Source organism: Equus quagga, chromosome 20, assembly GCF_021613505.1.
Source record: "Equus quagga isolate Etosha38 chromosome 20, UCLA_HA_Equagga_1.0, whole genome shotgun sequence".
In the NCBI taxonomy this organism is placed as follows: Eukaryota; Metazoa; Chordata; class Mammalia; order Perissodactyla; family Equidae; genus Equus; species Equus quagga.
In genome coordinates, this window is record NC_060286.1 from 163,148 (window position 1) to 184,699 (window position 21,552).

Consider the following 21,552-nt stretch of genomic DNA (forward strand, 5'->3'; position numbering starts at 1 on the left):
CTCCCTAGAAGAGTAGTCATTAGCTGAATATTAAAAGAAAAATAAAACTTAGGGAGGCAGTGAAGGAAGGCAGTGGAGGCATACAGAGCAAAGGGCACAGCATTTGCAAAGGCACAGTGGCATGCAAGAACATAATGCAAGTGGAAATGTGAACCCTGACTGGATGTCTAATGGTATTAAGGAATACTGTCAATGTTTTTAGATGTAGTAATAGCATTAATTATGTTAATTTTTAAAGGGGAATTCTTATACTTCTGAAATACACAGGGAAATACTTATGGATGAAATGTTTGGGATTTGCTACAAAACATTAAGGGGAGGGCAGTGATTGAACAGCATAGCCATGGGTGTCGAGTGGTTGGGTGAAGCCAAGTAATGGACACTAGGAGATTCATTCTATTATCCTGTCTACTTTATGGTAAGTCTACAACTCTTTGTAATAACACAGTAAAAAGAAAGGAAGGGACGAAGTGAGGAAGACAATGCATTCAGAGAACTAAAGAATTATTTTCCATATTATTTCTAATATAATAAAACACTAGATCTAGAGTTCAGTGCATCTCAGCAGTTTTCAGCTGTGTGACTCCAGCCAATCACCTAAGTCTCTAGGCCTCAGTGTTCAAATCTGCAAAACATAAGAGTTGCACTATGTTAATTTTAAGTCCTTTTAAATACCACATTCCATGACACTAAAAAGTTAAGTCCTTAATAGAAAAATTAATAAAGGCCTATTTCCTTCTCTACTGTATGTTTTTTCTTATTATTCACATATTTTCATTTTCCTGCTAGTCTTTTATTTCCCAATTCATCCTTTCTTCTCTTATCTTGTTCCAACACCTCCTTTCCCTCTTTCCTATTCACTCTCTCTTAACAAGCTACCTTCACTTGTAAATTTACTCAGTGCTCAGCTCTACCTTTCACCCTTTCATCAATACATTTGTTTAATTTTTTTTCACATTGTCCTTTTGTAGAACTCAGTCCATTTTATTCTGATTCATCCTGTGCCCATTTCCTTTAAAGGACATTTTTCCTTGTGTTCCATTCTCACATGGTAACAAATTCTTTCCTAATCCTCATCTATTTTTCCTATATAAATGGGAATAAAATGAGAATAGGCGGGAAATTATACATATATTGGCATAACATCATACAATATTATGGGCCAATATGGATTACGGATATAGGAAGTTAAGACCAAAACAACCACTACCAAAAAAAGAAACCCACCCCACAACAAAACAAAAAACAAAAGGCAAAGCTGTAAAAGAAACACCAGAACTAGGCTGGACAGAGAAGATAGGTAGAGAGTCAGAAGAAAGAGAAGGCAGCACCGGAGGGCAAACTAAGGCCAGAGTGTCAGAAAGCAATAGAGGGGATGTGGTAACCAGGAAATCTTGAAACAGGCAACTCCACTGAGGACAGGAATCTTATTCAACTGACATTAGGACAATTCCCCTGACTCTGAAGGTTGGAATATATGAACCATGACAGGAACAAAGCAGGGAGCAGGAGACCAGAACACACGTCTGCCTATGTAATGACAACACTATGGAGGAGAACTCTGGCTTAAACCACAAACAAGTCTAACCTCTGTATGTCAGAAGAGAATCATGGCAATGCTCAAATCAAGAAACTGGTCACTGGTAAGAGTGAATGCTCAGAGCCCTTATTAAATTTATAATGTATACTTTGATCATAATAATGAATGGAACTCATGAAAAGAATACGTAAATTACTTCTTTCTTGGGGCTCTTGATAATATACTATATAAAACATTCAAGTATTTACTAATGGTATACAAGAACAAACAAGACATAACCCTTGCCTTAGAGAAATTATTGACTAGTGGAGGAGAAAGTAAATGAGAAATTACTGAAGAGGACTGATGTTCACAAGTACCAGGAACAATAAGGACCAAAAATAAGACTTCAAGGGGCTGGCCCAGTAGGGTAGTGATTAAGTTCACACACTCCACTTCTGCGGCCCAGGATTCATAGTTTCGGATCCCGGGCACAGACCTACCACTGCTTGTCAAGCCACACTGTGGTGGCATCCTACATAAAATAGAGAAAGTTTGGCACAGATGTTAGCTCAGCAACAATCTTCCCAAAGCAAAAAGAGGAAGATTGCCAACAGATGTTAGCTCAGGGCCAATCTCCCTGACAAAAAATTTTTTAAAAATATAAGATTTCAAGTCAGAATGCTTAAGTTCTAGTCCAGGTTCCACCACATGCCACTTGTGTGACCTTGGACAGATCACTTAATTCACCTACAAAATGAAGGTGACATCAGCTAACTCAGAGGATAACAAAGTAAATAATGTGCAAAGGAATAGGCTTGAAAACTATAGAGTACTCCAAAAATGTAAGCAATAAGAGCAATAAAAAGAAAAATCGAAATAACATTAAAAAGAAGTATTAAAATGTTATTGAAATTTACTACCTATGTTGTTAACAATCAGATTTATTTACAACTACAAATACAACTATATTTATTAGAATTTCATTTCCTAATAGGAACAATAAAAATGAAATATTCTCTGGCTCCTGGGTCATTTTTAAACATGGAGTAGACCAGTACAGCTGCATTTGGAGGACAGAGGCACAGACGTGGAAAGCTAGAAGCCTGACATACAACAGTAAAAGGTATCACACTAAACAAAATATAGCATCCTTAACCTCTTTTCACCTAAACAACCTGATAAAATGTGATTCAAAATAAATTTCTTCAGGTTTCTTCATAGTTTTGAATATCAATACATTCCATGAGAAAGTTAATTCACTGAAATTTCACTGAGCTTATGGATGCTGAGCAGAATCGGGAGGAGAGTGTGAGCATCACAAAACCTATTACCTATATCTGGATCTTCCATGTCATGGTCTTCATCTTCACCTTCTTGTATTTCCTCAATGTGCATATTATTTTCCACATGGGATACTATTAAGTCAATATCATGTAACACCAAAAATTCGACCGGCACTCTCTAGAAACACATTAATTTTAAAAAACATGACTAAAATACTACAAAGCATTTTAATATAAAAATGTTTTACTTGTTTGACACTAAAACTAAACTAAATCTTTGAAATTCAATTTTAAAATTAAACAAATAAGGAAATTAACTCTACAATACTATGAAACGTATCCAAAGCATACTTTCTATAAAGATAGTGTGCACTGCTGAAAAAGAAAAGGATGGCAAAAAGGAGGAACTGAAAGTCTCGCTTGCTTCTTGTCACAATTACATTATACTGAAGTCTGAGACATTTCACACGTAACAGCAAGTCCTACCTCAACATAAAATGGAAATATACACAATTACTGCAAACAGGGCCAATAGAAATTATTTTGATATTCCACAAAAATATTCAAAATAATACTTCATCTAAAATAATTCTATGAAAAAGTTCAATTGCCTGTTTAGCTATCACCATAAAAACACTATCTTCCCCTAGGTATTTTAAGAACACCAAATTCTATTCCACTGAGATTATTCCAATAAAATATCTTTCACTAATACCCATCTATCACATTTTAAATACATGAAGTTTCATGTCACTGGACTATTTTAGTAAATTACCTCTGACTATAACTATACATTAGAACAAAGCTATAGAAGAGCTGCAAGTGTGTCTGTTCTTTGATATCACACAGCTTCATCTTTTTAATATTACATTCAAAGCAAGCAATTTTTTAGTCCTGAAAAAACATAATGGAGCTAAAAGGAAAAGGAATCAAAATCAATGAAACTTAATTTGTTCCAAATATACATAGAAATTGTGGTGAACCTTTCATTGAAGTATAACATTCACACAGAAAAGAACACAAATTATAAGTGTACAGTTTGATGAATTTTTACAAAGTGGATACACTTACATAACCACTGCACAGACTGACCAGCACACCCAGAGGCCATCTTCTTGCATCTCCCTGTCATCACGTTCCCCAAAGGTACTCACTACTCTGACTTTCATCACCACCTATATAGTTTGCCAGTTCTTGAAATTACATAATGGAACTATACAGTTTGTATTCTTTTTGTGATGGCTTCTTTTGCTCAACATTATTTGTGAAGTTGATGCATGTTGTTACATATAAAAGAAGTTTATTCGTTTTCAATGTTGTAGAATATTCATTATATGAAGATACTAGTCTTTATTTACTTATTTATCCATTCTACTGTGCATGGACATATGTTATTTCCAGTCTGCAACTACTATACATAATACTGCTACAGACATTATTGTAGCTGTCTTGTGGTGCACACATATAAGCATTTCTGTTGGGCAATACTGAGGAATGGAATTCCTGGTTTGTATGATTATACATACCTTCAGCTTTAGTAAGCACTACCAAACACTTTTCCAATTTTCATTGTACCAATTTTTACTCCTACCAGCATATATGAAGGTTCTTGTAACTCCACATCCTTGTTAACACTTGGTATTGTTACCTTTTAAAACTTCAGCCATTCTGGTGGGTGAGTATTGGTATCTCTTGTGACTTCATTTGACTACCTACCTACAGTTTATTTGCTAATTGGAAAGGGGAAAATGTGTCTTATGAAAGAGAGAATTCGCTGTCTTCACCTTAACTCAGAGATCAAACGTGGCATCATTAAGTGAGAAAAACAGACATCATGCACTTTAGGATAAGATGGAACACAAAGAAGCACTATGAATTATTCTTACACAAAATGTTTAATGGAGCTAAGCAATCTTAAATCTAACTTCCAGTCTTTAGAAAATATAAGAAAACAGAGGAATAAGGCAGATAAGAGCAAAAGGAAACAGACAAATCCAGAATAGAGAAAAACTGTCCCCGTTTACCCCAAAAGTCATTGTCATGGGAAAAGGGGGAAGGGAGAGCTAAGATATTAGATTAAGAAACATACCAAATGCAATTCACAATCCTTGACAGGACTTTGGTTCCCAAAAACCATCTGCAGATAATAATTTTTGGATGAGAAAATATGAACACGGACTGGCTATAAGATTAGGCTATGATATTTAGAAATTTTTGTTAATTTTGTTAAATGTGATAATGAGACTGTGATTATATATAGGAAAACTACAGCAGTGTTTAGAGATACATACTAAATATTTATGGGTAAAATGTCATATCTGTAACATTCTCTGAAATGCTTCAGAAAAAAAACATAAACAAAACAAATATGACAAAATATTAATTGTTGAATCTAGGTAGTAGGTATAGCCAGCCCTGATGGCCTAGTGGTTAAGATTCGGCGTTCTCACCGCATTGGCCTGGGTTCATTTCCCGGTCAGGGGACCACACCACCCATCTGGCAGCTGTCAAACCGTGGTGGCTGTGTTGCTGTGATGCTGAAAGTTCTGCCACTGGTATTTCAAATACCAGCAGGGTCACCTATAGTGGACACGTTTCAGCACAGCGTCTGGACTAAGACAGACTAGGAAGAACGACCAGGCCACCCACTTCTGAAAACTTAACCCCATGAAGAGCAGTGGAGTACTGGCTGATATAGCGCTGGAAGATGAAAGGACGATGCAGAAAGATGGGCTGTACGCAGGGTCGCCAGGAGTCAGAATCAACTCGACAGCACTAACAACAAAGGTAGGAGGTACATGGCTGCTCATCCTATTTTTCTTCCTACTTTTTAGTATTTTGATTTTTTTTAATAATAAAACCTTTAACAAATAAATAGAAAGAGCTTTTAAAAACTTATATACTAAGACAGATCTTAGACATTAGCACTATTCCTCATAAGACCATCCTAATACGCCAAAGCCCACTCCTCTCCACAGGGCCTCTGCACTTGTGTTCTCTGCCTAGGACACTCCTTCCCCACTATCCGCAGGCTCATTCCTTTGCTTTATTGTCACTTATCAGTGAGGTCTTCCATGACAACTCTCTCACCTTAACTTGATTTATTTTTTCTGTTGCCCTAACTCCATCTGACACTCTCGCTGTACCTGTTTTGCATCTGTCTTCTGGCACTAGTATATTAGTTCCATGAGGGCTAACTTGGTTTTGTTCGCTGCTGTATCCTCAAAGCCTAAGACTGTGCCTAGAACAAAGCAGGCACATAATAAATACTTAATGAATAAATGAATATTAGTGGATATTTATTGAACACTTACAATGTGGTGGACCCTGTTTTATGTAAGCACTTTACATTATGTCTTTCAATACACTGACCAACAACTTTTAAAGGAGGTATCATTATTATCCCCACTTTATGATGAAAAAAATGGAGACGTACAGAAGTCAAGTAATTTGCCCAGGGTTAGAAAGTAGAATTTGAACTAGGCACTATGATTATATAGAATGAACCCAACACTATATTGCTAATCACTGCCAGAGGGGAAAAAAACTACCTGAAGAGCTAACGCAAATACTAACAAAAATGTTTTATAACTCCCATTATACACTATAAGGCTTATAATGTAGTAATACGAGTATACAATACTATCTATACAACCAACACTAGTACTTTAAGGGACCTTCAAACCCTTTGTCTGGAGAGGTCCAGGAAAAGGAGAGGGAAGGGATGATTATACGACCCTAGGATCAACATTACTGCCCAGATGAGAAAGTAAAAACGGATGTGCACTGAATTCAATAGAGAGAGTCATCGAAAAGCCTATTCTATCCTTTAAAAAAATCATCTTTGCAGGGACAACTACCTACTATATAACCTATCTTACCTTACACTCTACAAAATTATTTGCATTATATTTTAACAATTTATTACATCAAAACTGGGAAACCAGCATAAACTTTAATTCTTCTATAAACCTATTTCCAAATAGCAAATATTGCAATTTCTTATTTAAGGATCTTTATCTACTAGCAAAAAATGGCTTCAGAAGTATTCTTTCCACTACCTGGCCAAAAAGCAGAGCATACGAACCCCATACTATACATATCTGAAAAATACTACAGTTTTCAAAGTATTTTCCTATTTGGTCTTATAAAATTTTTTGTAAGTTAGAAAGGGAGGTTTTATGACTATTTCACAAATGAGAAAACTGAGCTTGAAGAAGTTGATTCATTTATGTGGTCCCAGAACTAGAAGGAACAGAATCCAAGTCTTCTGATTCTTAACCCAGTATTCCTGCCATAGACTTAGGCAAGAGAATTAAAGTTTAAATTGCCTAGTAGTTCATAACATACTAATCAATTTTTTAGCATATGTATACAATATTTAGAAAATGTTTGGAAATAAAGAGTTCTTAATAATTAAGAAAAATTTAAGGAAAAAGGGGATATTAATAAAAATTTACAAAGGAAATATAAATGGCCAAGAAACCTTCAAAAGTTCAACCTCAGACATGCAAATTAAAACAGAACTGTTTTTGTCTATAAAAAAAAATTTTTTAAGATTAATGCTCAGTATTGACAAAGGTGTATGAGAAACAAGGAATTTCAAACCCTGCTGGTAAAAATGTAACCTTCCTGGAGGGCAGTTTGACAATGTATTTTAAAAATCTTAAAAATTCTCATTTTGGGGCCGGCCTGGTGGCACAGCGGTTAAGTTCATGCACTCCGCTTTGGCAGCCCGGGGTTCGCAGGTTTGGATCTACACACCACTCATCAAGCCATGCTGTGGCAGCATCCCACACACAAGATAGAGAAAGATTGGCACAAACGTCAGCTCAGTGACAATCTTCCTTACCAAAAAATAAATAAGTTCCCATTTCCTCTGACAAATTTCACTTCCAGAAATTTAGCCAAGGAAAGAATCAATGATGTTCAAAACAGCGCATAAATGGGGCAGGCCCCGTGGCTGAGTGGTTAAGTTCATGTGCTCCTGCTTCAGCAGCACAGGGTTTCACACTTCGGATGCTGGGCACAGACATGGCACCACTCATTAGGCCATGCTGAGGCGGTGTCCCACACAGCACAACCAGAGGGATCTACAACTAGAATCTACAACCATGTACTGGGGGGATTTGAGGAGAAGAAGGCAAAAAAAAAGAGAGAAGAAGTTGGCAACAGTTGTTGGCTCAGGTGCCAATCTTTAAAAAAAGAAAAAGACAGTGCACAAAGGCAGGCCTCATAGCACAATAGCAAGTATATAAATATAATTTTTGGTGAAAAGTAGGATATATAGCATCTTAATTTTAATTAAAAATTCTAATTTTTAAATTAGGATCCTAATTTTCTTAAAAATACATATATATATGTAAATATACATGAACCTTGGAAAAGAGCTAGACTAACAAATGAAAAAAGCACAGCAAAATGTTAACAGCAATCATCACTGAACAGCGGCAATATATAGAATTTTTCAGTAATAAACCTATATTACTTTAGGACCACACGTATTAACTTTCTTTAAAGAAGCAGACTGTGTAGACCGATGCATAAAGGGACTGACCTCTTCTCTTTTGAAGACCACATTAGTGTGCTGAGGAATGTCCACTGCCAGAGAGTCCCTGGTTCAAAACGGAAATAAACATTTATATTGCTAATTGGAAGAATGACAGGCATCCAGGACATCAATCTACAATAGAACTGTAAGTTCTCACACTAAGAAAGGTATATGACAAAAGGATTACCATTTAGTGAGTCTGAGAAATTTTACACTTAACTACAGACCTGATTTTCTAGTCTCCATCTTAATCTACATCTTCATTTAACAAAGTTTAAAGGTCTAAATTTTAATCAAGCTAATAATTAATGTATAGACTTTAGCCTAGCAACTTTCTAACTATATTAGAATCTATTAGAAATTCGAGTTTATTTGCAAGTGAATAGATTACCATATTTAAAAATGATAAGATTATTAGTATTTTGCTAAATATAGTGAATATTTCACGTTTAACATACCTCATCAAGAGTAGAACTCCTGCCTTTCCCAGAAGACGCCAAGCAACCCATTCTGCGGTTCTTCTGTCAGCTTCATATGTAGCTTGTTGACTAACAATAAAAACCAGCGGTAATCCTAGTTGGAGGTGAACAGTTGAAACTTGTTGAGGATCTTCGGCAACTTCAGTCTTCATTTAAAAAAAGAACAAAATGTCTTCACTATTCCAAGATTTGGATTTAACCCTGCTAATTCTTATTAATAAAGTCATGAGTAAAAAACAAATCTGTGAAATAAATCCAACATTAACAGAAATGGTCTCATAATTTCCTAAGTTTAATGCTCCCAATGTACCCACATAATTTAAGCATTATCAAACTAACAAATTTTTAAGGAGTTAAACATGAAATTACAACCATAAAGAATACACATATTATAAAGAAACAAAACAATAAATAAAGCACTATGGTACTGATAAATAGATATCTATTTCAAATGAAACAGAACAGATAACTAAGGAGTAAATTCTTTGATATAAGAATTTAAATATAATAAATAACATTACAGAACAATGAGGAACATCTGAGTTACAAAAGCAGCTTGCATACACACATCTAATTTCACTCCCTCCAGATATCCCAGGAAAACTACAGCAGTAGGATTTTTTAAAAAAGATAAACTTACATATGCAAAGAAAGAAAACCAAAAGGCAGCAAAATTTTGGAAGCTGCAGAACAGAATAATAACTGACTTAGGAGAATTTACAAAGCAAAACTCTAAGCCAAGAGAGGGAAAGCTAAGAAACAATTCAGTTTTAACTGCAAATCCTAAAATTGCTCAGGAACTGTCAGTGCCTGGTATCTCTGAAACTGGGAGGGTGAATGGCACAAAGGCTCTAAAATAAGGAGGAATAGGTAAAAGAGTTGGAGAAGCAATTAGATCCCGAGATTCCCCTCCCTAATGCCATGAGCTTAGGCAACCGTCCCTCCCTCACACCAGAAGAAATCTGCGGGAACTTCAGGAACAGGTGAGAATGTGAATACCATGCCAAAAGCAGGCCGATTAAATTACCAAATGCTGGGACACTCCCCAGGCCCTTTCCCACTCAATTCCCAGAATGCTAGCAGCCAGACTTCTGTCCTCCAGCAGACGACTGGAACATGCTTTTCTGGGGATCTTGAACACCCGTGAGGAAAAGCCTAAAGGTACCAACATTGGAGTTCACCAAAAAGCAGCCCAGGTCCGATAACCCTAAGGAGCTCAGAGTTAACAAGTCCCATCTACATTGTCAGAATTTCCAATTGGCTTTTTAGTTTCATATTCTAATCAAGAACAGATATCCAAGAAGTAACAAACATCTGAGGAGAGCCTCTAACATGAAAGACAGAGACAAGGACAAACAGAAAAATAAGTAACAGGGAGGAAACACAGACTACGCAGGAAGAAGCAAGGTTCAGAAAACCACCACAGACAAGCTCAAGGAGATGGGAAGACATTCCATCCATAAAGAAATGGAAAATAAAGTTAAACAAATCTGCCAGAAAGTACAGCAAAAGATAGATGGAAAACAGGGGAGGAAAAAGATAATAAAATTGAAGGAGGTCCAACATCCAAATAGGAGTCCCAGAAAGAAAGGAGAGAGAGAACAGAAAGGAACAAATCGTTGCTGAAATAAACACAAGTTTCCCACAACTGAAAGACATGAGTGCCAGATTGAAGGAGCCCACCGAGTAACCAACATAGTGGTTAGAAGCAGATACACAGAAAGATGCATTCTTGCTAATTATGAGGATTAAAAAATCCTAAAAGCTTCCAGAGGGAATCCTATATTTACCTATGGTAGGCAGAATTCTAAAATGGCCCCCAAGATTCCTAGTATACAAATCTTGTATAATCCCCATCCCTTGAGCGTGGTTGGGACTCAAGAGGACAGCCATTCCCTTGATTAAATTACATTATATAAGACTCTGTCTAGCACAATGGAGTGAGATTGCCCTGTTGGCTTTGAAGGAGGAAGCTGCAATTTTCTGAGAGGACCATGTGACCAGGACCTGAGAACAGCCTATAGGAGCTGAGAGCAACACCAACCAACAGCTAGCAAGAAGGTGGGGACCTGAGCTACAATCACTTGGAACAAAACTATGCCAAAACTTGAAAGGGTAGAACAGCCTGAAGGAGTAGAAGAGCCTGGCTTCTTCTTTGTGTACTTAAAGAACTAAAAGCATTTCAGTTTTACAACATGAAAAGGGGGAACAGGTAGTAAGTCTAGAGATACAGCAAGGTGCCTAATCATTAAAAAACATGTAGAGCCTGCTAAGAAAGTAGGGCTTTATTCTGTAAATTAAATGAAGCCATTTAGGAATTGTAAGAATTATTGTAACATGATCATAAATGTGTTTCAAAATTATCACTCTGTCGGCAATAGGGAGTATGAATTTAAAGGGAGTGAAAATCGAGGAATAGAAACCAGATCAGTTACTATAACTAAAATAGTACATATGAGAGATGGAAAGGACCTGGATTAAAGTATTGGCTGTTAGAATGAAGAATTCTTAAGATATTTAAGATGTAAAACTAGATGCAGGAAAATGCAGGAATTGAGAAAGATTTCCCAGGTTTCTGTCATGAATGACTGGATAGTAAATTAACCAAGATAATGGAGAAAGAACAGATAGTGGACAAGGACAACACATTAATGTTAGACATGTTGACCTTAAGGAGGGACACATCTAACTAGGAGTTAGAGATATGAGAGATCTATCTAATTAGTAGTTAGATACATGGGACAGGAACTCCAAAGAAACATGTGACCTGAAAATTCAGATCTGAGAATCAGTATAGTTAATGCCACAGAAACAGATAAGATCACTTGGAGGGTATGTTCTAAGCATCCATCATTGTGTATGTAGGAAAGCACCCCAAAACCTGATGCTTAAAATAAGAAGAATCATTTATTTTGTTCATATATCTGCAAGCTCATCTCTGCTCCACGTGACTCTAGGGGGGCATTTCCATTGGAGGCCGATGATTCCACTTTAAAGATGGCTCATTCACTGGCTAGCAAGCTGTTGCTGAATACGTGTTATGAGCTCAGCCAGGGCTGTGGGCTAGAGGCTTTAGGCTTTTCCTCACGGTTGTTCAAGATCCCCAGAAAAGCATGTTCCAGTCATCTGCTGGAGGACAGAAGTCTGGCTGCTAGCATTCTGGGAATTGAGTGGGAAAGGGCCTGGGGAGTGTCCCAGCATTTGGTAATTTAATCTTCACATGGGCTTCTCCTCAAGCTTAGTCTCACAGCAAGTAGATGGGTTTCAAGAAAGAATAACCAAAGAGAACACGGCATTTTGTGACATACAGTCTCAGAAGTCACATATCACAACTTCAGCCTAATTCTATCGGTCAAGGCAATCACAAAGGCCCAACTAGGTTCAGGAAGAGGGGACACAGATTCTACCACTGGATAGGCACAGTGATAAGGTCACATGATAGGAAGAGCTTATGAGTTGGGAGATACTGTTATTGCCATCTTTGGAAAATATAATCAAAGCCTGATACATTGAGGTTTTGGGGAGTGAGTAAGGATTGAGTGTATTTTGCAAGTGGGAGGGATGTGAATTGTTGTAGTCAGTAGTCTGCCCTCTGGGTGACAATAATTCACACTCCTTTCCCATGCAAGATACACTCATCTCCAAGACTCCTAAAGACTCATATCAGACCTTGAGATCAGCACACAGTCTAAGACCTCATCATCTACATTCAGGTCCAGGTGAAGAGGAGGCTCATCTAGTGGGGTCCCTTGGGTATAGCTCCTTGAGAACTATTCCTCTCAATCTGAAGACCCTTGAACTAAAGACACAAAGTACTTGTCCCCAATACATACTCAAGAGACAATGATGGAATAGGCACAGGATAACCACAATATATACTCCTTTGCTAAAGGGGGGAAAGGAGGCACACAATAGTCACTAGTGCATAGCAATTCTGAAGTCCATCCAGACACATGTTGCCAGTTCCTTGATTAGGGCTCAGTCCTACTCCCTAAGGGTTGTTCTCTGAGGCTCTTGGTTACAAACTCTGGGCTCTTGGTCTGTCCTCTATCTCATCCTTTCTTGTTTACAAAAAGCATTCTGTGTGTGTGCAGCTGAGCAGATTTCTCAGCCTTTTCCTGCACATAGAAATTTGGGGATCTAAAGGTCTCTTTTCTTTTTGTATTGTTTCTGTCCCTTTCTATACAAGCTTGTATAATTCTTTCAAAACACTGTGGTTTCTTAATTAAAGTTATAACCCATTCCATTAGACAAAAGAAAAAATCACTAATCTTCTTGATAGGTAGAAAAAGTAATGGAGTAGTATCATAAAAATTACAACTAGTAATTTTATGTCTTTAACAATATGGTATATTTTTATATATGTATTATATATATATTTAATACATATAAATTAATGTAAGACAATATATAAAAGTGACAGAGGGGCTGGCCTGGTGGCATAGCAGTTAAGTTCGCACACTCTGATCCAGCGGCCTGGGGTTTGCTGGTTCAGATCCCAGGCACGGACCTACACACTGCTTATCAAGCCATGCTGTGGCAGGCATCCCACATATAAAGTAGAGGAAGATGGGCACAAATGTTATGTCAGGGCCAATCTTCCTCAGCAAAAAAAGAGGAGGATTGGCAGTAGATGTTAGCTCAGGGCTAAGCTTCCTCAAAAAAAAAAGTGACAAACATTCTTACATTGGGGTGGGATTATCAATATTTGTCTAAAATTCATATATTACTATTAAATTACTTAACTGAGAAAATAAATTTCAAAAAAAGATATAAGAAGAAAAAGGATTATGAGAGACCACTATGAATTATACACCAACAAACTGGATAACTTAGAAGAAATGGATAAATTCCTAAAACATACACCTACCAAGACTGAATCATGAAGAAATAGAAAACCTGAACAGACATTAACTAGTAAGGAGATTGAATCAGGAATCAAACACCTTTCAACAAAAAAAAGCCCAGGCCCAGATGGCTTCACTGGAGAATTCTGCCAAACATTTAAGAATTAATGCCACTCTTTCTCAAGCTCTTCCAAAAATAAGAGGAGGGAACACATTCAAACTCACTGTATGAAGCCAACATCACTCTGATAACAAAGCCAGACAAAGTTATACAACAAGAAGAGAACTATAGATCAATACCCCTGATGAACACTGATGCAGAAATTCTCAAGAAAATACTAGCAAACTGAATTCAACAGCATATTGAAAGCATTAAACACCATTACCAAGTGGGATTTATCCATGGGATGCAAAGTTCAACATATGAAAGTCAATAAATGTAATATACTACATTAATAGGACAAAGGACAAAAGTCACATGATCATCTCAATTGATGCAGAAAAAGCATTTGACAAAATTCAACACCCTTTGATGATAAAAATACTTAACAAACTAGGAATAGCCTTAAGGAAATCACCTCAACATAATAGAGGTCATATAGGAAAAGCCCACAGCTAACATCATATTCCATGGTGAAAAACTGAAAGCTTTTCCTCTAAGATAAGGAACAATGTAAGGATGGCTACTGTTGCCACTTACATGCAACACAGTATTGGAAGTCCTAGCTAGAGCAACTAAGCAAGGAAAAGAAAGAGCATTCAAATTGGAAAGGAAGAAGTAAAATTATCTCTGTTCACAGATGACATGATCTTGTATCTGGAAAATCCCAAAGATTACTCACACATTCACACACAAGAAACTGTTAGAACTGGAGTGACATGAGCATCATGGCAGAGTGAGCTTGCCCAGGACTCTCTCCCCTCCAACATACAACAAAAAGGAGCAACAATATTCCAACAGAAAATATTCTAATAGCACAGGAATCCTCGAGAGTCATGGCAGCCAAACAATGGAGGGCAGAGAGGCTGGATGCCCCCTCAAAGGAGCTGTAACAGAGTAAGAGAGAACTTTGCTCCCTCCCCTAAAGACTGGGATTGCTGCCACAGGAGACTCCGTGAGGGAAGGAGTGTGAAGGGGTCATGCATCCCCGGGATCACCCAGGACTCCCGAGAGCCCTTGAAGCCTATAGGAAAGCCCTCTAACAGGGCAAAAGTTTTTGCGGGGGGTACCTCATCAAGCCAAGACCCCAGGAGACCAGACAGTGAGAGCTGATAGGGAAACTGGGTAACGCACCAAAAGAAAATGGCCCCCTCCACCCACACCAAGCCCGTCATCTCAGCCGAAGGAGGAGGGCTCAGAATACACGGCTCAAGACCCCCATCCAGTGGCAATAGGCTATAACTGCAACTGAATAATATCACAATGGGAAAAATCTACACTTCCAGCATCCAGCAATTCATCAAATCTCCAGACCAGAGAGAATATGACAAGCACCCAGAATTCAGTCCTGGGGATGCATAAAAAAGTAAACTAAATGACAATGAATTCAGAATAGCTATCATCAAAAAACTCAATGAGGTTAAAGAGACTATAGAGAAACAATTCAATGAGTTCAGGAGCTACTTCACAAAAGAGATTGAAACTATAGAGAAGAATCAATCAGAAATACTAGAGAAGAAAGACACAATGGAAGAGATAAAACAAAATACGGATTCCCTGAAAGCTTGTGTGGACACCATAGAAGAGCGAATCAGTATAATCAGAGATAGACATGTTGAATTGCTCCAGACAGAGGAGGAGAGAGAACTGAGACTAAAAAGAAATGAAGAAAGTCTCCGAGAAATATCCGACTCAATCAGGAAATGGAGCATAAGAATTATAGGTATCCCAGAAGGTGAAGAGAAGGAGAATGGAGCAGAAAGCGTGTTCAAAGACATAACAGCAGAGAACTACCCAAATCTAGGGAATGAGAGGGAAATGTGTATGGAGGAGGCTTTCGGATCTCCTAGATTTCTCAATGTAAAAAGACCTACAGCAAGGCATACAGTAGTAAAAATGGCAAAAATGAATGACAAAGAAAGAATACTCAGGGCAGTAAGGCAGAAGAAAATAACCTACAAAGGAACCCCTATCAGGCTTTCAGCAGATTTCTCTGCAGAAACCTTACAAGTTAGGAGAGAACGGAATAACATATTCAAAACTTTAAAAGATAAAAATCTTCAGCCAAGAACACTGTATCCAGCAAAAGTATCCTTCAGATATGAAGGAGAAATCAAGTCTTTCCCAGACAAACAAAAGCTAAGGGAGTTCATAGCCACGAGACCTCCCCTTACAAGAAATCCTCCAGAAGGCCCTCATATCTGAAAAAAGAAAAAAAGGGAGAAAGGGGTCACAAAACACAGAGTAAGGAGACAAATAGGTAGACAGAAGCAGAATAGGATAGCAAATACTCAACTATACAATTAGGCTAAAGGGAAGGAAAACACCAAAAAGAAAGACAATCTTGTCACTTTAGCCTCAAACTCACAACACAAGTTGGAATAAGAGATGAGAATAATAACTTAGAAGGGGAAGAGGAAAGGGACTGAATCAGTTTAGAGTAAGGAAATAAGAGGTCATCAGAAAATAGACTATGTTATGCATGAGATTCTGAATACAAACTTCAGGGTAGCCACTAAACTAAAAAGCAGAACAGAGACACAAAAAATAAATAAGGAAAAAACTAAGAAACACAGCATAAAAAACTGCAGAATTCAATGGGTAGACCAAAACACACAGGAGGAGAAACAAAGGAAATGCAGGGAAACAAGAAAATGAGTGACATAATGACAGCATTAAGCCCTCATGCATCAATAATCACCCTCAATGTAAACGGACTGAACTCTCCAATAAAAAGACACAGAGTGGCAAGATGGATTAAAGAACAAGATCCAATAATTTTTTGCCTCCAGGAAACACATCTCAGCTCCAATGACAAATACAGGCTCAGAGTGATGGGGTGGAAGACAATACTCCAAGCTAATGGCAAACAAAAGAAAGCAGGTGTTGCAATACTTATATCAGACATAGTAGACTTCAAGATTAGGCAGGTTAAGAGAGACAAAGAGTAGCAATATATAATGATCAAAGGGACACTACATCAATAAGAAATAATACTTATAAATATCTATGCACCCAACACAGGAACACCAAAGTTCATAAAACAACTATCTACAAACCTAAAAGAAGATATCAAAAATACCACAATAATCGTAGGGGAGCTCAACACCCCATTCACATCATTGGACAGATCATCCAGACAGAAAATCAACAAGGAAACGGTGGAATTAAATGAAAAGCTAAAACAGTTAGACTTAATAGACATATATAGAACACTCCATTGCAAAAACAGAAGAATGCACATTCTTCTCAAGTGTGCACAGAACATTCTCAAAGATAAACCATATGCTGGGAAACAAGGCACGCCTCTATAAATTTTAAAAAACTGAAATAATAACAAGCATCTTCTCCAACCATAATGCTATAATTTAATTACAAGACAAAAGCAGAGAAAGGGACAAAGATGTGGAGACTAAACAATATGCTATTGAATAAGCAATGGATCACTGAAGAAATTAAAAAGAAGGAATCAAAAAATATCTGGAAACAAATGAAAATGATAACATGCCATACCAAGTCATATGCGATAAAGGAAAAGCTGTATTAAGAGGGAAATTCATCACAATACAGGCACACCTTAACACAACAAGAAAAATCCCAAATAAGCAATCTCAAATTACACCTAACTGAATTAGAGAAAGAAAAACAAACAAAGCCCAAAGTCAGCAGAAGGAGAGAAATAATAAAAATCAGAGCAGAAATAAATGCTATTGAAACAAAAAAGGCAGTAGAAAGGATCAATGAAGCAAACAGCTGGTTCTTTGAGAAGATAAATAAAACTGACAAACCCCTAGCCAGACTTACAAAGAAAAAAAGAGAGAAAGCTCAAATAAACAAAATCAGAAATGGAAGAGGAGAAATAACAACAGACTCCACAGAAATACAACGGATTATAAGAGAATACTATGAAAAACTATATGCCAACAAGATGGATAACCTAGAGAAAATGGATAAATTCTTGGACTCTTACAACCTCCCAAAACTAAGTCAAGAAGAAATAGACAATCTGAACAGACCAATCACAATGAAAGAGATTGAAACTGCAATCAAAAGCATCCCAAAGAATAAAAATCCAGGACCCGAGGTTTTCCAGGGGAATTCTACCAAACTTTCAGAGACGGTTTAATGCCTACACTTTTCAAGCTATTCCACAAAATGAGGGAAGATGGAACACTTCCTAAAACATTCTATGAGGCCAACATCACTCTGATACCAAAGCCTGACAAAGACAGCACAAAAAGGGAGAACTACAGGCCAATATTGCTGATGAACATAGAGGCAAAAAGTCTCAACAGAATTTTGGCAACCCGAATTCAGCAATACATCAAAAGGATCATACATCACGATCAAGTGGGATTCATACCAGGGACATGGGTAGGGTCCAACATCTGCAAATCAATCAATGTGATACACATCAAAAAAAAAAAAAGATACACCACATCAACAAATTGAGGAATAAAAATCACACGATCTCCATAGATGCAGAGAAAGCATTTGACAAGATCCAACAGCCATTTATGATAAAAACTCTTAACAAAATGGGGATAGAAGGAAATTACCTCAACATAATAAAGGCCATATATAACAAACCCACAGCCAACATCATACTCAATGGGCAAAAACTGAACGCCATCTCCCTGAGAACAGGAACAAGACAAGGATGCCCTCTATCACCACTCTTATTCAACATAGTACTGGAGGTTTTGGCCAGAGCAATTAGGCAAGAAAAAGGAATAAAAGGAATCCAGATAGGGAGGGAAGAATTGAAACTCTTGCTGTTTGCAGTCGACGTGATCTTATATATAAAAAGCCTCAAAGAATCCACAGGAAAACTATTAGAAATAATTAACAACTACAGCAAAGTTGCAGGGTATAAAATTAACTCACATAAATCAGTAGCATTTCTATACTCTAATAATGAACTAACAGAAAAAGAACTGAAGAACACAACACCACTCACAATCACAACAAAAGAATAAAATACTTTGGGGTAAATTTAGCCACAGAAGTGAAAGACCTAAACAATGAAAACTAGAAGACTTTCCTGAAAGAAACTGATGACAACATAAAGAGATGGAAAGACATTCCATGCACATGGATTGGAAGAATAAACATAGTCAAAATGTCCATCCTACCTAAAGCAATCTACGGATTCAACACAATCCCAATCAGAATCCCAATGACATTCTTCACCAAAATAGAACAAAGAATCCTAAAATTCATATGGGGCAACAAAAGACCCCGAACTGCTAAAGCAATCTTGAGAAAAAAGAACAAAGCTGGAGGCATCACAATCCCTGACTTCAAAACATAATACAAAGTTACAGTAATCAAAACAGCATGGTACTGGTACAAAAACAGGTGCACAGATCAATGGAACAGAATTGAAAGCCCAGAAATAAAACCACACATCTGTGGACAGCTAATCTTCGACAAAGGAGCTGAGGGCATACAATGGAGAAAAGAAAGTCTCTTCAACAAATGGTGCTGGGAAAACTGGACAACCACATGTAAAAGAATGAAAATTGACCATTCTTTTTCACCATTCACAAAAATAACCTCAATATGGATCAAAGACCTAAAGGTAGGTCCTGAAACCATAAGGCTTCTAGAAGAAAATATAGGCAGTACACTCTTTGACATCAGTATTAAAAGGATCTTTTCGGACACCATGTTTTCTCAGACAAGGGAAACAATAGAAAGAATAAACAAATGGGACTTCATCAGACTAAAGAGCTTCTTCAAGGCAAGGGAAAACAGGGTTGAAGCAAAAGAAAACAACCTACCAATCGGGAAAAAATATTTGCAAGTCATATATCCGACAAAGGGTTAATCTCCATACTATATAAAGAACTCACACAACTCAACAACAAAAAATCAAACAACCTGATCAAAACATGGTCAGAGGACATGAACAGACATTTCTCCAAAGAAGATATACAGATGGCCAATGGGCACATGAAAACATGCTCATCATCACTGATCATCAGGGAAATGCAAATCAAAACTACACTAAGATATCACCTTACACCCGTTAGAATGGCAAAAATAACCACAACAAAAAGTAACAAATGTTGGAGAGGCTGTGGAGAAAAAGGAACTCTTATATACTGCTGGTGGGAATGCAAACTGGTGCAGCCACTATGGAAAACAGTATGGAGATTTCTCAAAAAATTAAAAATAGAAATACCATATGACCCATCCATCCCACTACTGGGTGTCTACCCAAAGAACTTGAAATCAGCAATTCCAAAAGTCCCATGAACCTCTATGCTCACTGCAGCCATATTTACGATAGCCAAGACGTGGAAGCAACCTAAGTACCCATCAGCTGATGATTAGATAAAGAAGATATGGTGTATATATATACGATGGAATACTACTCAGCCATAAAAAAGGATAAAATCACCCCATTCACAACAACATGGATGGACCTTGAGGGTACTATGTTAAGTGAAATAAGCCAGATAGAGAAAGACGATCTCTGTATGACTCCACTCATATGTGGAAGTTAAACATGTAGACAAAGATAACAGATTAGGGGCTACCTGGGGAAAGGGAGGTGGGGGGCGGGCACAAAGGGTGAAGTCGTGCACCTACAACATGACTAACAAACAATAATGTACAACTGAAATTTCACAAACTTGTAAACTATCATAATCTCAATAAAAAGTTTAAAAAAATTGTTAGAACTAATTCAGCAAAGTTGTATGATACAAAATCAAGACTCAAAAAACTGTTGTATTTCTATACACTAACAATGAACAATCTCAAAAGGAAATTAAGAAAATAGTCTCATTTATAATAGCATCAAAAAGAATAAAATACTTAGTAATAAGCTTAACAAAGGAAGCAAACTATTTGTACATTGAAAACTACAAAACATTGCTGAAAGAAATTAAAGACACAAATAAATGGAAAGATATTATTCCTGTTCACGTTCATGGATTAGAAGATTTAATATTGTTAAAATGTCCATATTACCCAAAGTCATCTACAGATTCAATGCAATGCCTATCAAAATCCCAGTGGCATTTTTTTCAGAAACAGAAAAACCATCCTAAAATTCATATGGAACCTCAAAAGACTCCAAATAGCAATAACAATATTGAGAAAGAGCAAGCCTGGAGGCCTCACAGTTCCTGATTTCAAAACATATTACAAAGTTACAGTAATCAAAATAATGCAGTACTGGCATAAAGACAGACATATAGACCAATAGAATAGAATAGAGAGCCCAGAAATAAACACTCACATACATGGTCAACTGATCTTTGACAAGGGTACCAAGGCTACACAATGGGGAAAGGACAGTCTCTTCAACAAATGGTGCTGGGAAAATTAGATAGCCACATGCAAAAGAATTAATATGGACCCTCATCTTACACCACATACAAAAATGAACTCAAAATGGATTAAAGACCAAAACATAAGACCTGAAACTATAAATCCCTAGAAGAAATATAGGGGAAAAGCTTCATGAAGTTGGAATGAGCAATAATTTCTTGGATATAACACCAAAAGTGTAGGCAACAGAAGAAAAAATAGATAAATGGAACTACGTCAAACTTAAAAACTTCTGCATAGCAAAGGGAATAATCAACAGAGTGAAAAGGCAATCTACAAAATAGGAGAAAATATTGCAAATCATATATCACATAAGGGGTTGATATCCAGAATATATAAAGAATGCCTGCAACTCAATAACAA

The 21,552-nt window shown here is 37.1% G+C and overlaps 1 protein-coding gene across 6 annotated transcripts in view; it reads right to left on the minus strand.

Moving 5' to 3' along the window:
* TXNDC16 (thioredoxin domain containing 16) overlaps positions 1-21,552 on the minus strand; it is a 124,036-nt gene that overhangs the window by 40,952 nt on the left and 61,532 nt on the right. For all 6 annotated transcript variants that reach the window (XM_046647794.1, XM_046647792.1, XM_046647793.1 and 3 more), the window contains 3 exons: positions 8,815-8,981; positions 8,363-8,420; positions 2,854-2,983 (listed from right to left, as the gene is read on the minus strand). In XM_046647794.1, coding sequence (XP_046503750.1) covers positions 2,854-2,983; positions 8,363-8,420; positions 8,815-8,981 — 355 coding nt within the window. The remainder of the gene's footprint in view (positions 1-2,853; positions 2,984-8,362; positions 8,421-8,814; positions 8,982-21,552) is intronic.